This window comes from Taurulus bubalis, assembly GCF_910589615.1.
Source record: "Taurulus bubalis genome assembly, chromosome: 17".
Lineage (NCBI taxonomy): Eukaryota > Metazoa > Chordata > Actinopteri > Perciformes > Cottidae > Taurulus > Taurulus bubalis.
Genome location: NC_136605.1, coordinates 8,027,923 through 8,050,379, shown reverse-complemented (window position 1 = coordinate 8,050,379; position 22,457 = coordinate 8,027,923). Strand labels below are relative to the sequence as shown.

Sequence of the window (22,457 nt, the reverse complement as noted above, 5' to 3'; positions counted from 1 at the left end):
TTTGTGGTGTGGCCGTCGATCATGAGTGGGAATGTAGCACCCTTCGCTATTTAAAACACGTAAGCATAGTGTACTTGCACAGATGTGTAGGGTGCCTGTACAAGCCTGAGACTATTTAAACAGAAGTGTTTTAAATAGTAAGCAGGCGGCAACCTCCGGTTCTGGAAAGTGAAGCCAATGCGTAAGTGCCTTAAACTGGCATTCTGTCTAATGGCCAGCAGGGGGCGACTCCTGGTTGCAAAAATAAGTCAGATTCTAAAGAAGTCTATGAGAAAATGGCTCTACTTCACACTTGATGTATTCCCTCAGTGAACATTGTAAACATGTGTCTATGGTCTCAATCGCTGGTTTGAGTCCTTTTCAATACAGCATGATGTTTATTTAGTAAATGATGGTCCCATTTAAAGTAAAATGGTCCATTAAGCAGGTATGCTTTTGGGTGTGGCTATCTTGTGATTGACAGGTTGCTACGGCGTTGTCCGGTCTGGGAGTTGTCTGTATTTTCGTCTTACAACTTTAACCCTTTTCACAGTGTGTTTTTAGTTCATGAGAGTTAATTGAAACCATTTGTGTTACCTAAAACCGTCTCATTCAGCATTCGGTTGTACGCAGCTCCACTCTCTTGTGTCACCTCTTTTTGCAAAAAAACTCGAGTCTTCCAAACTGCAGTCCACAAACCAATGGGTGACGTCACGGCGACTACATTTCTTATTCACAGTCTGATAGTAAGGTTTTAGATGCATGTGATTGGGAAGTAGTGCTGCAAGAGTGGTTTTGATTTAGTTTAGCTAAACACGGCCTCCATTCACTCTAATTCATCAAGACCCTCAAGAACACAAGGTGAGTCATTTATATACAAATATGCATTATGGAGGTGAGGTGTTCCTTTAAGTGAAAGCTTTTGGGTGCTTCATTGCAATAACATTCACACCTGCAGAAGTTTCTAGTCTTGCTTTTCATTTGTTCTCAAGTTAGTGAGTGTGTGTGTGTGTGTGTGTGTGTGTGTGTGTGTGTGTGTGTGTGTGTGTGTGTGTGTGTGTGTGTGTGTGTGTGTGTGTGTGTGTCCTGTGACAGAAAGAGAATGAACCAAATTAATTGAGACAGGAGAAGGAGAGCAAGACTCATGTCCTCCAGCTGTTTATCAGCCCAGAGCACTCTGCTCAGATTAAACTACAACTACTTTATAATTACTATAATGTATTCTTATTGGGCAATATGGCTTCCTAATAAAGAGTCCAGTAATTGACTCTCTCCCTTCTCTCTCCTGCTACAGTCCTCTTCTCTCCCTCTGAAACTCTCACTATTGATCTCATTAATTTACATTACATTCTCATTAGCCTCAAAGAGTATTTCATTTTACACCAGCAGGATGATGGCTGTGCAATGGTGAAAGCAGCACTATTACTCAACAATAGCAGAAGGGTCCAATCATTGGGGTCATGCTGTGTATGAATGCCATTAGCATGGATTTGGATTAATTCAAATTAAAAGTTATTTTTCAGGATTTTTTTCCCCATTTTACGTGTAAAATATTCCCCCAAAACAATCATTTCCGATACAGGATACAACCCTTTAATGTGATTTGTCTGTGTGGAAATAAAACTGCTGCCTTTTTTCAATTGCAATGCTTGTTTATGCGGTGAGAGTTGTGTGTCTTCATGAATGAGATCCCTTTCCCGGAGCTGAAAGCAGAATTCCACCCTAAAATTGCATTTTGAAGGTGACGGTAAAATCCCTGACTGTGTAAAGCTAAATGTAAATATTTTACATGCAAAAGAGCTTTTACTTAACTGTTGCATGGATGACCAAAGGAACGAAGACATCTCTGTGAATGTCGGCCTAATTGAGATCATCAATTCATGCTCTGCACTGTTGAAGCTGCACAAGGCAAGATTTACAACGGCACATCTTTCTTATCAGTATCACAAAGCAGCAGAGAAGCACCGCATCCCACGGAAATGGCTGTAATTTAAAAGCAGTGCGTAATCTGTCACCTCATCCATATTGTTCCTTTAGTGGAAAAAAAATATATATATGATAAATAATAAACAGTCTAATCAGATTTTCTGTACATTCGCCCACATGGCTGAACAGGATGCAGAGTGTAAACTTGTACTGTATTAGAAATTTGGTTTCCACTTTAACATTAAAGCTAATATTGTTCCTTAAACTGTATTCACCACACAATGTCTGGCCCTTTCATTTTGATTTTCTTTTTTAAATATGGACTTAATAGTGCGTTTCCTGCCTGGATTATACGTGACAAGCACTGTTTAGTTTGCTTCATAAGTGTATAGGAGCAAACAACAATCTAATTTATTGTAGTCCTGGAATTCAAAGTATATAAACAAGGTGCATGAATGTGTTTCCTCTGTCCGTGCTGTGGCGTGTGCATCTGTGTGGAATCACACCGTCGCTGTTGACTTTTCATTTGGAGATGATGGACTCTGGGCCGGATGTTATTTACCGCTCTCAGAAACAGAGATAAAATAATTCAAACAGAAACCCGTTTGAACCGTGAGAGGTGGCTGCAGCGTTACAACCCAAACCTGCTGGATGTTTGTTTTTGTCAAACTCACTCCCGTTTGTAGGAATTAAAGGCTTTGTTCACTCCAGAATGAGAACAAAGACCGAAATTAAGCTTGACAAGCATGTCATTGTGTTCATTCATAAGCACCAGCAAGCTTCTACCGCAGGCTGTGAGTAAAGTACAGAGCAGTGGGAGTGTGCGATCACTAGGTGGCACGGTTGAGGTTTGTTCAGAGGTCAGAGGGAGAGTTCATGACTGAATGATGTGGAGATAACGGCGTGCACACTGGAGGAAATACAAGAGTGACCCAGGGGCCTCATAAAGACATGACACAACATGACCTGTAACTAAACTGTTACCGCTCTACACCGCTGTTGGCCTCATTTTAAGGACTTCATCAGCTCACGTTCTATTTTTTTAGGCAGCGCAAAGAAGATTCATTGAGTTTTTCTTTTGCAGAATACCACTCCGATGCGTTTCCACACATCATTCGGCCGCGCCCCGTTTTGACCACATGACACATCTTTGCACAAATAAACCTCAAGTAGCTGATACAGTATGTTCACATCAGCAGGTTGATTGGCGAGTTCCTCGTTGTTTCTGAGAACCAGAGGAAGTTTTTTTTTTGTTCTTGAGATAAAGAAGCTCTAGTCTCCCCAACGTGTCTGGACTCACTCTGAAGTATGAACACTGACAGCTCTGGAGCGACAGTTCCCTCTGGTTCTAGATCTGTTTGAGATGAAAGAGATTGACGACCTGTGCATGTTGAGAGAAATAGAGGGTAGTTCATTATTGTGCACACGGCATAACAATATGTTTTGCATATTGAGATTTAATGGATAGTTAATGAGGGGATTGCAACACCACCGCTCAGCTGACACTGCTCGGCGGCGGCCATTAGATTTAAAAATGGAAACGGAGAGCAAATGTGAATCTCTTGAGTCGCAGTCAAGTGGCAGCAGCTGAAATGAGGAATTGGTCGAGCTGCATCTTCACTCATCATCAACTTTTCTCAGGCTGTGGCGTTCAGAAGTTTGTTAGCAGGAAGTCAAAGGGCGAGAGTGAGAGAGAGAGAGAGAGAGAGCTTTGAATGACAAGTACTGCGAATAATGAAGTTGACTTGACATGAACTGGCTTTTCAATCAGAAAGTATAATCAGTAAACTCATTGGTTTTTTTTCCCTTCTTTTTTAAACAAAGATGTATTTCTAGTCATAAACATCTAATGCAGTGAATGCATTTTGTTTATGTTGCTTTCCCAACATGGCCTTAAAATGTCCTTTACATTTTTCATCTTTGTCACGTTAATTTTTTGCTTCATTCTTTTCTTTATTTTCTCGCTCTTTCGATTCGAGACGAGTGAACCGTAGGATCTGTCCCACGACGTCCAGACTTATTGAAACGACAAGTGCAGCCGCAGCTTCAACGTATACACGGCGTGCGGCTGTTATTGCAGGGCAGTGTGGGGGCTTTGCTTCAGGTATAGAAGATCTGCATGTTGATGTTCAGGAATTATTGAGAAAGTGAAAAGGGCTCCAAGTGCTGATGCAAACTGAGCAAAAGCTCATTTTCTATGATGAAATGGCAGTTTACGACCCGTTTTTAAATTCTCAACTGGTCGAAACAGGTGAAAAAAGAGAACGCTTAATTTATTCTATTGGTGTAAAGAAAGTACTGCATGTGATGAATGTGCGTATATTTGGAGTGTAAAGGTCAGTAAAGGTCTGATTTAGTGGTTGTGTGACCAGCTTGTGGTTGAGACTCAACATTACTTTTTTGGATTAGAAAGCGTCCAACCCAAATGACTTAGTATCATAACAGGAGAGCAGAGAAATATTAGAGCGCTTATTGAAACATATTATGGTTAACAAACAATCACATATAAACATGTCGCATTCGCTATATTTTAATTCTAACTCGTCCTTTGTACAACATACTCTACATTTAACTCCTACTGTGATATTACACAAGTTATGTGTTTAAACAAGTCTTCATTTGGACAAATTGCCAAAGTTTTTGGTAGAACGTTATCATGAAACAAATTAAATACATTATTAGATACATGAATCAAATCTCAGACTGTTTAAAAAAGTCTTTGCCTTTCCTTCTGTGTGCAGCAGTGGAAGAATTCAGATCCTTACTCAGTAAAATAGCAATAGAACCGTATAAATGTACGCTATTACAACTAAAGCTCCTGGATTTAAAGTCTCAAATTAAAGGAAAAATACAGAAGCCCATGCAGAATATACTTACATGTGTATATGGCTTTTCAGAGTGTTGCATTATTAGACATAATATTATTAAACGTGCACGTGCCCATCCCTGTTTATTACTTCATATACTTCATATCCTGTGTATTAGTCAAACTCTTATTTTAGAAGCTGATCATATGTTCTGTTTGTAAAATCAGCTAAATAATAACTAAATGGAGTAAAAAGTGCAGTATTTTCCACTGAAAGGTATGAAATAGGCCCACAGTAGAATAAAAAGTACAGCTACCTCATGATCATATAAAGCAGTTCTCCAGAGTACAGATAGGGGCCGTTCACGCCAGACGCGACTCTCAAAAACTCGTTGCTAGCAAAACCATTGTTTTCCTATGGTACGGCGCGCCTTTCATGCACGCTTTTTAAATGCCGCGAGACGCGTTTGTATAGCGTTTTTTCGGCGTGCTTAAAAGTTAAAATATTCTCAACTTTAAGCGCCTTGCGCGGAGTCGCACAGCTCATCAATGTCACACTCGGCTAGGGCAGCCAATCGGATGAAGCAAGAGGCGGGCTTTATTACTTCACCACTTCCTTCCTGTTTTCGTGTGGTATGAACTCCGAGGAGGCATTAATATTAGCGATGTTTAACTACCGCCTGGCAGTTAAAGATCGCCCGGTTGTGCACGCAGACCCGCTCCACAGGCGCACCGGGCTGTTTTTTGTTTTTTGGCCGGTGCGTTTTTGCCAAGGCGTTTTTGAAACGACAGCGCTTTTAAAAGTCGCGTCTGGTGTGAACGGCCCCTTACACATGTACTTATACTTACCAAATACGCTCTATTCATTCTTTGTTGCATTTAAACAGAAAATGTAAAGTAATGTAAGGGGCCGTTCACACCAGACGCGACTTTTAAAAGCGCAGCCGCTTCAAAAACGCCTTGGCAAAAACGCACCAGCCAAAAAACAAAAAACAGCCCGGTGCGCCGATTGGCTGCCCTGGCCGAGCGTGACATTGATGAGCTGTGCGACTCCGCGCAAGGCGCTTAAAGTTGAGAATATTTCAACTTTTAAGCGCGGCGAAAAAACGCTAGAAAAACGCGTCGCGCGGCATTTAAAAAGCGTGCATGAAAGGCGCGCCGTACCATAGGAAAACAATGGTTTTGCTAGCGACGCGTTTTTGAGAGTCGCGTCTGGTGTGAACGGCCCCTAAGACAACGAGCACGTTAGTCAGTTCAAACACACTGTAGCAGGTTTCCTGATTCAGCAGAGCATGAACATTAATTATTACAACTTTCTATTTGCTTTGTCGTTGATGTTTTTCCACCTTTTACGTCAAACAGTGCCGGCAACATATCCTCATCTTATTACGTGTGTTTTAGGCCCCAACGTGTGTCTTTTACTGCGTCTCCAGTAACAAAAGGAAGTGCACTGAAGGGAACATGACATTCAGAGGACAGAAAGGGGAAACTGAACTCGTCACAGAGGAAACTCCCACAGAGTTCTCGACAGTGTTGACGAGGAGCCGTCTGACGAGAAGGAAGCAGCGGTGGCGGACGGACAAAGACAAATGTTGCAGGCCTTCATCGTGAGAGGTAGGTGACCGGAACACTACCTGCACCTGCTGTACGAAGACCTTAAGGGAGGGTTGTTGTACTTTGAGCCAACGTCTCATTTCACAGCTTGAAACTGTCTGAATGCTGACTGAATATTGATTTCATGTTAATAATACACATATGATAATGTGGAGTAAATAATTCAGCACCTCTAAAATAATTTCGGACACAATTATCGTTACAAACCCAATAAACAAAAGGCAAAGAACGTATTATTATTTGAGTTTTCTTTTCAAATTTTCACCAGATATCAGTAATATTGCCACTATGAATTCTCAGTGAAAATCTGATATTATGACAGCCCCGAGTTATTAATGTCTAGTGATATTCATATCCAGTGTTGGGGGTAACGAGTTACAAAGTAACGGATTACAGTGACGATATTACTATTATTAGTAATTAGGTAACGGAGTAAAGTAACGCATTACACCCAAAATATTGGCAACTACACTACTTTACTAGACCTCAGTAATGCGTTTTCCTGCGTTACTCAAGACATTTTTACCAGTCCGAAAAGTTCTCTTTTAGAGGCGCGCGAGTCACACGACACTTCCTGATGAACAACCTACGGACCAGTAATACAACTGATAAAGCATTGAGAACGCGCTCTTGCACCCGACATGTGTATGTTTTCCACACGTAACATCAACATTAGTTAGCGTCAACAAGCACGTATTATTGTACTTTCTGCCTTCAAAGTAAAAGCACTTCCTGTTTACATGCTCTTCACAATAAGAGTAAATCATGTAATAAAACAAGTTACAACACTGTGGCAGTATTGTTCTGACCCCAAGGAGGAACAGGCTGTCGGATAAAAGATTCAAGAGACTTTTACTCATGCGATACAATCGCTATTTTGAAGAATAGAGAAAAATGATAAACTTCATAGGATATAGTGCACTTTCTGTTTATTTAGGCAATGATGAACTGGATTTTCTGTTTATTTAATTGCATTTTCTGTTTCTATTTTTTGGGAAAAAGTGCCATTTATTTTTCTATCTTTCTTAAACCACTACAATGATTCCTATAACAAGCTGGTTTTGTTTTTAGGAGTCGGCCCCCATTTGGTTTAGTGGGGTCTCATGTTTCCAAAAGCCTGTTTTCAATGTGTTATGCTGTTTGACCTGAATGTCCACCATACACAGCCTCTTGTATCCTGTTTGTGGATTTTAAAGTGAGGCACATTTCTTTGGTCAGACGGTGTGAACAGGGTTAATGTTCGTTCAAGTTAGTGGCTGAGTTTTATATGCCATTTTGTTTTACATGTTTACAATTACAATACACTATGTGGAAAGGCTAAGAGATGCCCTTTATTGAACATTGAAAATAAAGTGATGAAAGGGCCATGATGTTTGTCCAGGTATCTTTGCGGTTAATTTGGACATTTGCTTAAAAAAATGGAAAGTAAAGTAACTAGTAGTGAAGTTGCTTTTCAAATGCAGTAACTAGTAAAGTAATCTAGTTACAATTAATTAATACAGAGTATTAATTTAGGAATTAAATTAAATTAAACTTAAACAGTAGAAGTGCAAAAGTGCAAGTATGTATGTATGTGTACATTAAGTGTGTGAGATGTAAATAAACAAACAATAACAAATAATAGGAGAGTGCAAAAATGCAAGTTATGTATGTAATGTGTGAAGTGTGGATGAACATAAACATGATTAATCAGTCAGAGGATCTGGCAAGCGGTGACTTATAAGTCGTAATGCTGTTCATGTTAAATTATCTGAAAGGAGGAAGTCAAAGGCACAAGTTCTGCATTAGAATGTTAAAATGTGTCGAGTGGCAACATGAAATTTTACACATTGACATCCTGTGTCTCACATATGACTTACTTGTGAATTCCAGTGAATTTTCATAATCAAACAATAATGTTGTAGTACAGGAAGACATATTTATAATGTAAAAGCATGTCTTATCGTCCAAAGAGCAGAATCTGCTTCATATCCTCTCAGATGCTTCATGCATGCTGGTATTTGTCTGCATATGCAGGTTTCCCGTGTATCTGCTTGTTTTCGGGTTACCTTTGATCTCACCAGGTTCTTCACGCATCAGACCTGCTGCACCACGTTATTTGGTTTTAAAGTCAGCGTTGGTTTGGGGGAAAGGGGCTTTCCCCCAAACCCGCTACTGTCAACAGCAGCTAGAGTCTGTTACGCCTGAGTGGCCTTAACCTTAGCTTTAGCATTATCCTACTTAAACCTTGTTATAGATTCAGGTTATTTTTCGTTAATTGCTTATTTATCGCTTCGTTTGATGATATTATGGAAACAGAACTTGCATCAGGCTGGAGAATAATTTGAATTTAATTTTGATTTCCTTTTCATAGAGATGCTGCAGTTAGAAAGTTGTATGTATTTTCTCCACAGTGTACCAGGCTATATATATATATATATATATATATATATATATATATACAGTATATATATAGTATATATATATACAGTAGAACATAACAGACGCGGTACTATAAAAACATTCTATACACAGTATATTAAAGCAGTGTGGTAAAACACTCATCTGTGTACCCAGTAGTTGGTACCATATATGTATGATGTGTTTGGACCAGTGGCTGCATGTGTTTGTGGTTCATCACATGTGAGGGAGAGATAAGAGGCAGGCAGATGTGTGGCGGCAACCCACAACAAGCAGACGCTCAAAGCAGAAGTGAGTGCTGCTTGTGTGGTCATGACTCATTTCTTCATTAGTTCTAGTAAATGCACTAATTCTCTCACTCCCTCTGCCCACTTTATCTGTATGCGCCTGACTTCTCATTTCATTTACAGACTTCTGCATGATGTGAATACACACAGGAATGTTTCCAGAGACAAAATAAGAACAAGGGGCTGCCTCCCTGTCTGTCCCCAGGAATGATGCCTCTTTTCTGGGTTGTGCTTTGGTCAGTGCTCCCTCCTCTGGTTCTCTCCTGTGGTCCAGACTGCTGTATGGTCCACGACAGCAGCGGCTTAAAGAACAGTAAGTCTCCGCAGTATTCACCTGGCACCATCAGGATGCTTTAGGAATTAAATCCAAATCAATTTCAGATTCTAAATTGGATCATTGTTCCGTTAATTCTGTACATCTTGGGATGTTTTTTGTTCGACACGTCATACAATCACAAGGGGTGGTTACAGTCAGTGATGATGTACATTTACTTCAGTGCTCTGCTTGACTACTAGTTACTAGTTTCAAAGCATATCCTAAATATCAATAAATATTGGAACTTCTTCTCCACCACATCTCAGAGGAACATGTTGTTCATTTGACATATTTTGTAAATCATAATAGCATCTTATCAGCCTCTTAAACGTGTTCAATTGTGTTGTATGAATAATGGACAAAAACGTGTGTTGTTGTAATTGTTCAACCTATTTTAAATGTGAATCAACTTTTTTCAATAGTTTTCTAAAGTCAACGTGTTCATTGTTGTAGTGCAGCTTTAATATTTTATGTTGTAAGATGCATAAGCTCTTTTATAGAACATCATTAAATGTTGATTTAAATTAAAAACAAGTTGAAGTATTCTTACTGCAAAAAAAAATGTTATTAGGACAGAAATACCTTAAGATAAGATTGAGTTGTTTTTTTAAGACTTAATTGCCCAAAACTAAAGTAGTTGCCTGCACCAAAAAAACCTGTTCACACATTACGACACATTAATCAAATATAATATGTATAAATACTTATAATACCTCTATATTTTTTGTTTGAGAACGATTTTAAAGAACAGACTTATTTTTATTCTAGCGGCGTATTTTTACATTGATTTATAAACTAAAGAATCTCAATACTTTTTGTTACAATATCTATTCTACACAAAACAAAAGCCAGTCATAGTAACTGAACATAGTTACTGAGCAACTGTCTTCAAACGACTCGTCTCCCCACACCAGCGTCTCCATTGCTGACGTCTCTACGCTGCCACAACGACTACGAGTCCTACGTCCACTGCAAGTGGAGGGAGCACGGAAACCAAACACTGCAGCTGTGGTTCAAGATAGGAAACCACAGGTGAGAACAAGAGCAGGGGGGACCATGTTTGCTGAGGATGTGGGATCATGGGAAACATGTCATTGTGGCACCAACGTCTCCCGTCCCACAGCTCTGTGTCCGTGTCCTTGCAGGAAGCCGTGTGCGCCTCCCGTTGCTGAAGTGCAGCATGCAAGTGAGCACCGGACCGCCCAGTGTAGATATCAAACTCGTGTGTTTTCCATTGGCATCAAACACACCGTCTTCTTCCTCGAGAACCAAGCGAAGACCCCCTGCTCGTCCGTCCCTCACAAGCTCCTGGACCTTTCTTTGTACTGTGAGTTCACCTGTCTGTCGTAGCTTTGACTGCGAGGATAACGATAGAAACGATGGGGTTTTATTAGGGTGTGTGTGTGTGTGTGTGTGTGTGTGTTGTACAGTGAGAGCCCGCCCACCGGGGAATCTGTCCACACATGAGGCAGGTGACGGAGGCAGACGGCTCACTTGGTCAAGCCCCTACCCCTCCTCCTCCTCCCTGAACAACCCCATCACCTATCAGCTCAGCTACAGGACAGGCAGACAGGACAACTGGACGGTGAGCACATGTCTTACTCAACACAATCTGCTGCCGGCTCCCTGTCGTGATAAACGTTTTACAAATCAGTGACTGAGTATTTAAAAGTCAGGAAATATGAAGTGACTTTTTAACTGACAAATCCACTTCCTCCATTTATCTGTCTAACGCCAACTTATTAGTTACATATACAAAAGGGAACACAAATAAAGAGAAGAAAAACGAAACACTTGAGTTTCTGCTTTCAGTATACTTTGGGTTATGGGGCTGGGGTTAAAGATCTATAAAAATAATTAAAGCAGTAACGGTTTGGATTGCGTTTTGATGGCGAGAGTGTTGAATTGAGTGAAGAATGTGTTGTTTAAACTCACTGCTAAATGCAATAAAGCATGTTGAATGTACATTCATTTATATATAGTTTGGCCAATATAATAATAAGAGTAGTTTTTGCCAATCTTCACAATGGCAAAATAAATGCCCAAACTCTCACGCGTCTCTTTTCCTCCTGTACAGACTGAGGAGGTCACAAACACCAGCGTGAAACTAGAGAAGCAGCTGTTGCTCCCGGGTCGCAGGTATGAGTCCCGGGTGAGGGCCCGGGCCAGCGTGGGTCAGTGGAGCGACTGGAGTCCTGTGGTGACCTGGCGCACTAAGGAAGGCGAGTCAAAGAATGCATTCAAAACCTGAAAGCAACGCATTAAGCCGACTGTGCATATACTGTCCCCCTTCTCTGTTGGTGTATGAATTAGCTTCGGCTCTGACATTTCTGAGTGAAACCATTTGGCTCGGATATTTAATGTCCTGCACCATTTCACTCCAGACGAGTCTTTTCCTCTGATGCAGACCCTGCTCCTTATCTCCCTTCCTCACATTTCTAATCTTCTCCCTCTGTCCATTTTTCATGGGCGCACTCAGATGCTCTGCAGCTGTTGTTATTAGCTCTCTTTCTCTCTGGCTCTAGGCTCTGGGCAGTCTCCCAGTTTGCATTGTGTGCTGGAAGGAGAGAAGGAGGTGGTGTGCAGCTGGGAGGTGAGCAGAGAGCTGGACCACTTCATCACCTATCAGCTGGCATATCGACACAACCAGTAAGTGGACAATACCACAGAGGTTGAGGCTGAAAAAAAAAAGCATCCCGTTATCATCCATCCATTCCTTTTTACTCCCTGGCCTTCAGGTCTGAGAGATACTGTGTGGACTCAACTGTCACCTCTGACCTCGGCGGGGCTGTGCTGAGGTACAGCTGCTCCATGACAGTCGCAGACCCTGCACGCCTGCTCGTGGGGCTCCTTCCAGCACGCGCAGCCAAGATCTTTAAGGCCGACAAGCACAGTGAGTCATAGTGAGAAGCAGGGCAGAGCAGCTGTGACGTGACTGAGTGACCCCACCTAGTGTTTGATTGGCACTACTGCATCCCAGTCTGCTCACAGCCAGACAATAAGATATGATCGGATTGTTTCGGTTTTATTATGTCATAAAGCAACTTGCACATCTCACACTTGTCAACATATTCCCCACAAAGCAAAACTTTAAAACTTAAAAACTTGAATAGATTCAGAGACTCATCTGGCATGCTGTTCCCCTACACACTGACAGGGTGTTGATCTTAAAGAGACACATTTTATTTGACCTACGCCGGTCTGGTGCCTCACCATTTAGGTATTTACATGACTTACTGCTCAATACTGAACCCTCTTTAAAGTGTTCTATGATTATGGAGTTTCATTGTCATCTAGAGTGTAAACAATCATTGTATTCCCTACATTCTTTAAATTAGGCCTGGTGTTGTGTAGGAAGACCATGACAGTAGAAAGAACATGCACAGTCACTTCTTGATTGTATCAAAGCCATAAAACAACTTTACATTAAGAAACCTTTTTTTTCTATTCAATTTTAATTGTTTTTTAAACACTACAAGGTCATCTCATTTGCTAGATAATATCAGATACAATGGGGGACATTATATTGTTGCAGCACTGGAAATTATGTTTTTTTTCTAGATATTTTTCTAGATATTTTCTATCAAATGCTATACAAAACGAATACAAGAAGAATACAAAACGTTCTTCTTGTGCAGTTCGTCCCGCCCCACCGCGGCAGGTGAAGGTGAGGCAGAAGGACACCAACTGGATGGTGGAATGGACTGATCCCAGCACAGCTTCAAAGCTCAAACTGTATTATCAGGTGCACTATTACAGGGTACAGGATCAGGTGAGCTTCATGAGTGCTTTCTCCCTGTATTGCAATCCCTTCACGCTGACTGTGAGCACCCATTTAATGGACTCTATACGCATTTCTTTCCCAGGGATCTTCTGTCCTGCAGAACATCCCAGCGGGGTCCACGTCGCTGTGCATCCTGGGAGCCTCTCTGGACTCATCCCAGCAGTACCAGGTCAGGGTCAGGTCGCTGGTTGTCCCAAACCACTATGAAGGAACCCCCTCTGAGTGGACGGATCCTGTGGACTGGACCTCTCAAGAGGGTACGTTACAGTCGCAGCACAGGCACTACCAACATATTCCACGTCTCAAACCTAAAGAAACAGATTTCACCTATTTCCTGCAGGAATTACATTCCATTATTGTGTTTTATTTATGTCCAGTTGATTCAAAAGTAAAAAAAACAACAACATAATAATACATATCATGAGTGATTATCATCAGTATCATCATTAATTCAGTTTACTGTCCCTTGACAGCCATCTGGTCCCCAACCGCGCTGATCTATTTCACCATTGGTGTGTCCGTGGCCGCTGTTTTCCTCACGCTCTACTGCACCATTCCAGCTTGTCAAAGGTACTTTATGTGTGTAAAACTGCATGTGTGCTTCTTCAGTCCAGAAAAATACCTGAAAACCTGAGAGGAACTACAGCCAGGATCAGAGTGCATGCACATCCATACCAAAGTCTATTTGGAGGGGCGAATAATGTTTTTTTTTCAGGTTTCATTTTAAACATTACTACATAGTAATGGTTGTCGTTTTTAATAAAACTTTCTTTTTACATGGAATATTTTGAACAAGCAGAAGGGCAATTATGTGGGTGGACTCAGTCCCTTCTCCAGGAAAAAGCAAAATCCTGTCCGAGATCGAGGTGATACTTCTACAGATTGATTGAATCATCGACATTTCTGGTGCATAATGGAATGTTGTATTGTATAAAACATGATGTATTTTTTTGTGATCCAGTCTGGCACCAACCGGATCCTGGTGCAGAGTGAGAGCATGACTATCTGCAAAGTGATGTGTTTGGACAGCGTGTCGACATGGTAACGCATTTCACACTCGAGACAGATAATAATAATAACAAAGGCTGCCATCATGGAAGAAAAGATGTGTGAAATACAGCTGTAATGATTCAGGAAAGGCATGAACGGATAAATTGTTTTTTTTTCTCTCTCTCTCTCTCTCTCTCTCTCTCTCTCTCTCAGCTCTTCAGACGCTTTGCTGTCCAAGGACCCTGAACAAAAGTGTCTGGAGCGTCTGGAGCAGGACCCGGGCTTCTGGAGGTGTGATGACCTGCCGCCCCCGGCTGAGAAGGACACATCCTCCATGAGCTTCAGCGGTCCGTACATCTTCTGTCAGGTCAGTTACTCACAACCAGTGTCTTTTGTCAGATGAATCAACGATGCAATAACTGCTGAAATACTGTCCAATAACTTATTCCTAAAATTGCATCAGAGTTTGTTGTTAGTCGTGTCGGCACTGTTATCTGTGAGGTAGCCGATTCCTTCTTCTGGTCTGATAGACGAGTTGACCAGAAGAAGGAACCGGCTACCTCTAGATGATGAGATATCTCCTGGTATTACCAATATAAGAAATTGTCACGCTAAAAGGAAAATAGTAAACACGTAAAAATGTGTGTGTTATGTCCTATTTATTGCCGTTATTGTAACTCCACGTTCCAGGAAAAGAAGGAGTGCGTCACATAACCCTCATATAGATATAATGTGTTGTTTTTACACATTGCACAAATTAAACAAACAAGATTAGTGAGGTTTAGTGGGGCTGTTACATTTAGACAGTCTCTCCCTGTTTAAAGTCTTTATGCTAAGCTAAGCTAAGCGGCTGCTGGATGTGGCGTCAATCCTCTCATCTAACTCTCGACAATAAAGTGATAATTACAAACTTTCCCTTTAATTAAAAAATATATCACATAACACGTTATATTATGACTTGAGTATTAATAAAACTAAAAGATCACCACTTGCACATAATGTATAGCGGTTTATAGATTCATCAAAGAAATGTTATTAATCTGTAAACTAAATTAAGCGTCACACTGAACAGCATTGCTTCTATCCGACAGGCGTCAGAGCGAAGACGCAAGCCAGCGGCTGTGGAGTGTGAGGAGAAAGAGAGGGAACAGGAAACCCCCTCGGACGACTCTCCATCTCCTCCCCCGGGGATCTTCTCCCTCTACGGGAAAGGTTACGTGTGTCTGCCCGGCCGCAGCATCTCCCAGTCCACACAGGACCTTGTGTCTCACAGCGGCGCCGACGCCAACACACACAGGCACGACAGCGCGGCGCAGGACCAACTGCGTCCAGAAGAGATGGACGCGCAGCCGGGCCTCGGCGAGGCCGCCGGCAGCCGCCGACCTCCAGCCTCCACCTCGGGACCTTTCGCCCCCTGGCCTCAGGGGGGCAGCGCAGAGGCCTCTGGGTATTGCCACCTCCCTGCATCGTTCACGAGCAGCACAGTGAACTGAAGGGGCACCTTCGAGGCTTTGTCAGCACATATAACAATGAATCAATGTGATTTCTTGTTTCCACTTCATTTTAAGCTACATATGCTTCTATGGGGAAACATGCGCATTCACTGAATTTGATTTTATACACTTTCGCTGGTCTTGTCAGGCTAGGTGTCTGGACAATGGAGGGCAGTAGTGAGCTGAGTGCAAGTATATCTCAGGGATGGACTCCAGTATGTCTTCAGGCTTTTTTCTTTATTTTTTTCTTTTGGGAAGCTTCCTAACACATTCCAGGTCAGAATGAAATAACAGAAGCACCTTACACTCATATAATACAATACAACTCCCCCCTTAAAATAAATACCTTTGTGAAGTTCAGAACGTTTCATTTGGTGGTCAGAGAGATTTGTCAACACCTCATTCACTTCCTTCCTTGTATACTTTCCCAGACATGCAAATATGTTACTTACAGAATGTATGCACATGTCGAACACACACACAGATTCTGAAGAGCTGTGTTGAAATGTTTTTTTCTTTTTTGTTTTATTCCTTCCCTGAATTCCCGGCCTCTCTCACAGCTGAGGTGGGAGACGCAGGATTATGTCAACTTCATGTCATGGGAAAAGTGTGGAAGTTTGCTGACAGCCATGTTTGCTGCGGTCATGTATGCACGTTTGCACAAAGGTGTGTGAGTTAGGACATTGTTGCCAATGTTGTAGCCCAAGTGTTGCTGAATGTATATGTACAGTATGTCATCTACATGCTGATGTGTTGCTATGTGGTGTGGCACCAGCACATTCACTGTGTGCAAGCCTTTAGTTATCACTGAGGCCTACAGAGCATTAAATTAAATGAAAATGTACAGAATGTGTTCAGGTATGTTACTTACAGTACAGGCTTTATAATTGTGGATAAAAGAATAATTGGATAGTTATAGTGAAAGTTAGTAATGTTTGATGCACCTTTGGATTGTGAAGGTAACTTAAACTTTAGATTTTAAGAATGGCTTTCACACACCTGCTCACCACAAACACCCAAACTTAAAAAAGGGTTTAAAGTGTTCAGGTTGACTGGGAAACTGTGTTGGTCTCTTAGTTGCCAGATTATTATTATTATTATTATTATTATTATTATTATTAGGTCAAACAAGCTGAAACTAATGTCGATACTGATGGAACTGTCCTGCAATAAATCCTCCCGCCATGAAGGTTGTACTGTTCAGTTTTTGTTGAAAATGTTTTAGATGTTCAATTGTATTGTGAAAAGCGGTTTATAAACTTTGTCATTCCCCTCTTTGAAGGCAAATATCCATGCCTCTCCAATTATAATGAAATGCCTCTTTAAAAAAGGAAACGTGCATGAAGGGGATTTCCATGAAAATTCTATAATTACAAAAATGCTAAATAAAGCCTGCAGGCATTAGGTTATTGCTAAGCAAGTGCAAGCTCTTGCATGATTAGCACTATAAAATCTGCCCGGATACAGGTAACCTAGCGGAAAATGGTTAGGTTTCATAATCCTAAAAATAACCCTAAATCAGAAGAAAAGAAAAGATAGCAAAAATGTTTAAAAAGGGCCAAAAGACCAGAGTTTTTAGCTGAATTTTCTAAATGGAGGTCCCCATTAAGTTGATGAAGGACCAGAACGCCCTGAGAGTTTAGCGCTCCACCTCTCTTAAACTCAAAAGAAAGGCTGTTGTCACTCTCTGATTGACCGAGAGCTGAAATGCACCAAGCTGCTATTCTCAATTTTCAATTAGGAGCCGGTAACCTCAACAGGTGATCTGAATAAATCCAATCAACTCTGAAAGAGAAGGAGGGACTGCTGCAATGGGACTGGGCTGTAATGTTTTCAGGCATAAAATACGGTTCTCTCCTCGTCTTCAATCACATTCACTGTGAACCCAAGAGCAAGACCGTCATATTCACTCCATCATGACTGGATTCACCCACTGGTGTGTGTCTATATGTGAATAAGTGCAACATTTTCAGGTTTCACATGTATGTAGGCTACAGCGTCCACATGGATACAGGTGTTTTTGTAAACTGCATTTTTGTTATCCTTTGTTCTAAAAAAAAAGATCCCACACAAGCACTGTTTTTAAAAACAAAGATTCAGTTTTCTCTTAGTTTTGTAGTTTCTGAATAACTTCACCCTGACCAGAGTTTAATAAAAGTTCAGTTTTCAGTGACCTAAATCGCTGTTTGGGTGTGGACTGCAGGCCAAAAAGCTAAATTTACGAGGCCTAATGCGGCAGCTGAGTTCTAGATTAAAAGCCTTTGCAGAACTGTGTATTGGCCCTCTCTTTCTCTTACATGCTCACACATTGTAATATAATGTATTGCTCTGCACATCTGCAGAGTATTCAGGGTCTGTCAATTTCTGGAAGCAAGTATGAGGTTGCAGTGCTGTAACACTTTTTTATCACGTGCATAAGCGATGCACAAGTCTTTCTGGTCTCTGAGGAGAGAACACAATGCTGGAATTTCAGGCATGCTGATATCGACTTCCTGTGTTCTCAGTCAATCGCTAGGTACAACTTCCTGTCCGATGAGGCAGAGGAGCAGTTTGACACGCACCGACTGAGTCATGATGCCCGCGAAGTCGATCACCCGCTCATCCGCTCCTCTGTTTGGCCTTGAGCGTGGTTGTGGAAGGCGAATTGATGTGTTTTCCCAGCATTCCAGGCTTTTTTCAGATGCTCAGCCCCAAAAAACAGTCACATTCCTCACAGTCTCCGTCAGTCCGCTATTGTTCCCTGGAAGGAGAGGGTGAGTGAACAAGTGAAGGATTCATATTGATCTGAATCAGTGAAAAGAAAAGAAAAGAAAGGACAACGGTGTGTGTTTATGGAAAGACGGGGTAGTTGTGTGGTCATCTGTGTACAGCATGTCCCTGTCCTTTGTCGTACATAAAAACAGGAAAATAAAAGCTGGAAGGTGTAGGGAGTGCGTGGCTCTGCACGGATGCTTGTGTAACCTCCTGTTCAAAGGCCTCCTGTTTCCTACTGAACATCAGGGAATCCAGGTCATAGCAAAACACAGACAGTTATGTCTTTAAAGGAAGTCAGTCAGGTCACTGTACTGTTGTTGTTGTTGTTGAAATACATTTACCACTTGTTTCTGCTCTAAAAGTCTGAAATCATCAACCTTAGCATTCTTATAATCCTATAAACTCACATGCTCTGTAACACAAGTAGAGGTTTAAAGGAATTGTGATTAATGACCTTTTCACTATTTACTCGGCCTAAACAGCCCTTTTTTTATGATGAAAAGAGGCAGTGGTTTATGGAAATAACAGCGATGCTTTCTTATTGATGTTTGAAAATGCGCAGTTTGACATTTAAAAAAATTTAGTGAGTCCACCGCCCTCCGATCAACAAGAAAGGAGAAAAGAAGAAGAATAGAACCTAAACAGGCTTTTAGTTAAATAACAATTGAAGCTGCTCCTGTTCTGAATGGATGCACACTCCCAGAGGCCCGCCACATGTTTCAATGCCTGATTTCACACACACAAACTCATTTCTACCACTTAGGAGGACCTTGTATTCATTAATTCTCTCGAGACTTACTCTGACCTTAACCATACCCACTTCCCCTTCACACAAAACCTTATTCTAACCTTAACCAAACTTTAAACTAACTATTTGGGGACAGTGGGCTGAGTCCCCACAATACATATGTCCCCACGACGTCAGTTAAACCACCAACGATGCTCCACCAATGAATCCCAACACAGATAACATTATGCAACCGGCTTTGACTGGGACAAACTAATGATAATGGTCGGGTCATGGTTTGTAAGCAGGTTGGTCTTCCTTAAATAGTTTGTACGGTCCTGGTCTTGATGGGTCATTATATTGTTCCAGTGGTTGTTTGCTGGTTCGGTAAAAGTGTTGTTTAGGCCCAACAAGCCATATCGTCCTTTAAGGTCAATCAGTGAGCTATGAACCATCTTGTGTCTTTAGTCACGGTCTCTGGTCCCTCAGAGACCCTCCCACACTGTCATGGTGGTTGACCCCTGTGTGTGTTTGTCACAGCCAACAAGCCTCCACGCACTTCTCTCTCCCACTCTTGTTTGAAGTCCATGGGGGAGGTGGGGAGCTGCTGGGACACCTGCGGAAACACAGGCATCCCACCTCCATGCTGAATTTGGAGATAGTCTGCTGTTTAGAAGTAGTACGTCTGTGTGAGATTGACAGTGGGTCAACGGGAAGCAACTCATGAATACCAGAATACACACTGGATTCGCGCACAGAGCGTTAAGGGGGAGACTGATGGTCGCCACCTTCTGCAAAATTGTCATTTGGTAGACACATCAAACCCAGTGACAAATGCACATAATATCAAGTGAGACGTGGTTATTTGAGTACTAAATGAGTGAAGACCATAATTACATACATACATTACATACATTACATAAGTAAATCCCCTTTACTCTAAAGATGGTTTAAATATGAGGACATTTATTGGGAAAGCCATTCCTCGTATAATTTCATTTAGACAGCGGAACAGATGACTTCTTGACTGAACAGACAAACTGTGCAGCTGGCTGCTGAGTTCGGGAGTTTTTGCAGCCAAGAGTCAAGTGAATGGTAAATGTGAAAAACCAACCACAAAGAGAACGTGTGCCAGAGTTCACCTACAGTACATTAACCCCCACCCTTTCTTTTCTCCTCTCTCCTTTGTGAGATTGAACAAACCTCATCGCACGTCACTGGGACTCACGCTCAATACAAGGCAGTGCTGAACTCTGAATTTAAGGAGCCAATAATGACTCTGGGGGCTTCAGATTCACTGTGTAGACACAACAGGCTGACGAAATAAATCAGCCTGGGTTTACGAGGTGGTAGGAAAGTCAGAGAGTTCATGGTGTCATAAAAAGGTTGTATTCTTCCTTCAAGAGTTTGGAGTTTTTTCTGCTTTGGTTCAGACTAAAGTACCAAAGTAATTGGATAGAGTGCCATGAAATTTGAATCGGACGTCCATGCTGTTTAGAGGGAGAATCCAACTGCAGTTGGTGATCCCCTTACTTTAGCTCTAGCACCACGATGAGCTTGTCATTTTCGGACTTTAAATAAAAGCCTTGACAACTATTAGATGGGTTTCCATTAATGTGCCACAAAAGGATGAATTTCAATGACTTTGGTGATACCTTCACTTCCTCTCGTACAATTATCAGGTCAACATTTGAATTCGTCCAAATCTGGCAACAAGTTTGGCAAAACTAATAACATTCCCATCAGCCTCAGCTGTACATGGTGTTTGTGTCGTAATAATGAGCAAATGTTAGCATGCTAACGTGCAAAACTTAGATGCAAAGCATGGTAAAAATCATACCTGCTTAGCATTAGCATATTAGCATGTTGACGTTAGCATTTATCTTGAAGCGTCTCTGTGCATAAGTACAACCTCGCAGAGCAGCTAGCATGACTATGCACTATTAAAATAACTTAATAAGCTTTGTTGTAATTTGTCTGTTGCTCATCACGTGTTGATATTCGTGACCCAGTGAGAGTTTCTCTAAATATGTATATATATTTCATAGCAAAACTTTGGTATTCGGAAGCTAATTCATGGATATAGAAGAGAGTCAACGGGTGAAAAAAGAATAAAAACACAAAACAAAGTAGATTTAAGCACATTAGCTTCTTATACCCATATGAAAATAGCATTAATTATTGCAAACATTTTGTTTTTTGCCATAATAAAACAGAAAAAAACAGTAACAGTTGTAAGTTGGCATAAAGCACGTGCGGGTCATGTTTTCAATAACTTAAGGTGTTTGGCCGATTACGGATTATTGGACACAAATAGCATCACCAGCATGTTTCCACATGTTGTTACTAATGGAAATATAAAGGACACAAAAACAATATCTAGATTTGCAATGTTTATCTTTTCTGTCCTCTTAAGTGACTCTTGGTTTTCTTGTTTTGACCCTTCTCATTTCCTGTAGTTGAAATGTCAAAAACAATGTGTTGTGGATTAATAAAACAAATGCAGTGGGGGCACGTGAAGGAAAATGTGGAGGGAGGGGTTTCTTTTCCCTCCTCCCAGAGTTTAAAAGGAATATGATTATTTCAGTGGAAGAGAGACATGTCTTTATCAAAGAGAGACAAACATATTAATGCTTCTCCATGAGCGTTGAGATGCAGTGTCGGTGTGGGCCCCAGCCCTTACACACACACACACACACAAACACACACAACACCACACTCTTAGTCATACAGAACAAACACTTTTTTGACATAGAAGTTAAACACTGCATGATCCTGGGAGGACACAGAAGTGTTTGATCTCTTTCTGTTTGAGCCACCCAGCCATAACAAACCACATCTTGTTTGTAGTATGTTGTATAAAAAAAAGTTAATCCAAAGAAAATGGCAGAGATAAATAAATAAGAAACATAGCGCGACGTCAGGTCACAGGTGTAATGCTATCACCTCGTATTTAGATAGCACCTTATTCTTCACATCTGTGATGAGATTTTGAAATGCAACAATTTTTGATTTTGCTCTCTTGTCACATCTGTGTAATTCCAGTGTTTGCAATGAGTTAAATATAATTAAATACGGTTAATGAGAGACCATCGCTGTTTTACGGAGCTAATGAATGATATCAGGCCATGGTACGGTAAATCTACACATCTTTATCTTCCCGACACTGAGCCCCTCAGTGTGTGGAGATACTGCTCAATTTAGTAAACATCACTTTTTGTTGCAGATGATTGTTTCTAAGATTATCTGATTAAAATAAAACAGAATCTTCAATGACACAAAATAGTAATGTTCATTTGTACGTCCATTTTTCCACCAAATGCCCTTCGTCGTCCGTCTGGTTCGAAGGCGTCTTTCAGCAACAGACTTTGTCATTTGAAC

The 22,457-nt window shown here is 41.2% G+C and overlaps 1 protein-coding gene across 1 annotated transcript in view; it reads left to right on the top strand.

Moving 5' to 3' along the window:
• The window catches only part of csf2rb (colony stimulating factor 2 receptor subunit beta), a gene marked incomplete at both ends in the record, with an annotated part of 36,364 nt that extends 20,769 nt beyond the window's left edge, over positions 1 to 15,595 (top strand). Inside the window, 13 exons of the mRNA XM_079233569.1 lie at positions 10,243 to 10,360; positions 10,474 to 10,655; positions 10,759 to 10,913; positions 11,406 to 11,550; positions 11,854 to 11,977; positions 12,067 to 12,221; positions 12,967 to 13,100; positions 13,195 to 13,369; positions 13,586 to 13,682; positions 13,912 to 13,978; positions 14,074 to 14,153; positions 14,316 to 14,469; positions 15,194 to 15,595. Of these exons, the coding sequence (XP_079089695.1) occupies positions 10,243 to 10,360; positions 10,474 to 10,655; positions 10,759 to 10,913; positions 11,406 to 11,550; positions 11,854 to 11,977; positions 12,067 to 12,221; positions 12,967 to 13,100; positions 13,195 to 13,369; positions 13,586 to 13,682; positions 13,912 to 13,978; positions 14,074 to 14,153; positions 14,316 to 14,469; positions 15,194 to 15,595 (1,988 nt within the window). The remainder of the gene's footprint in view (positions 1 to 10,242; positions 10,361 to 10,473; positions 10,656 to 10,758; positions 10,914 to 11,405; positions 11,551 to 11,853; positions 11,978 to 12,066; positions 12,222 to 12,966; positions 13,101 to 13,194; positions 13,370 to 13,585; positions 13,683 to 13,911; positions 13,979 to 14,073; positions 14,154 to 14,315; positions 14,470 to 15,193) is intronic.
• Positions 15,596 to 22,457: the final 6,862 nt, after the last annotated feature.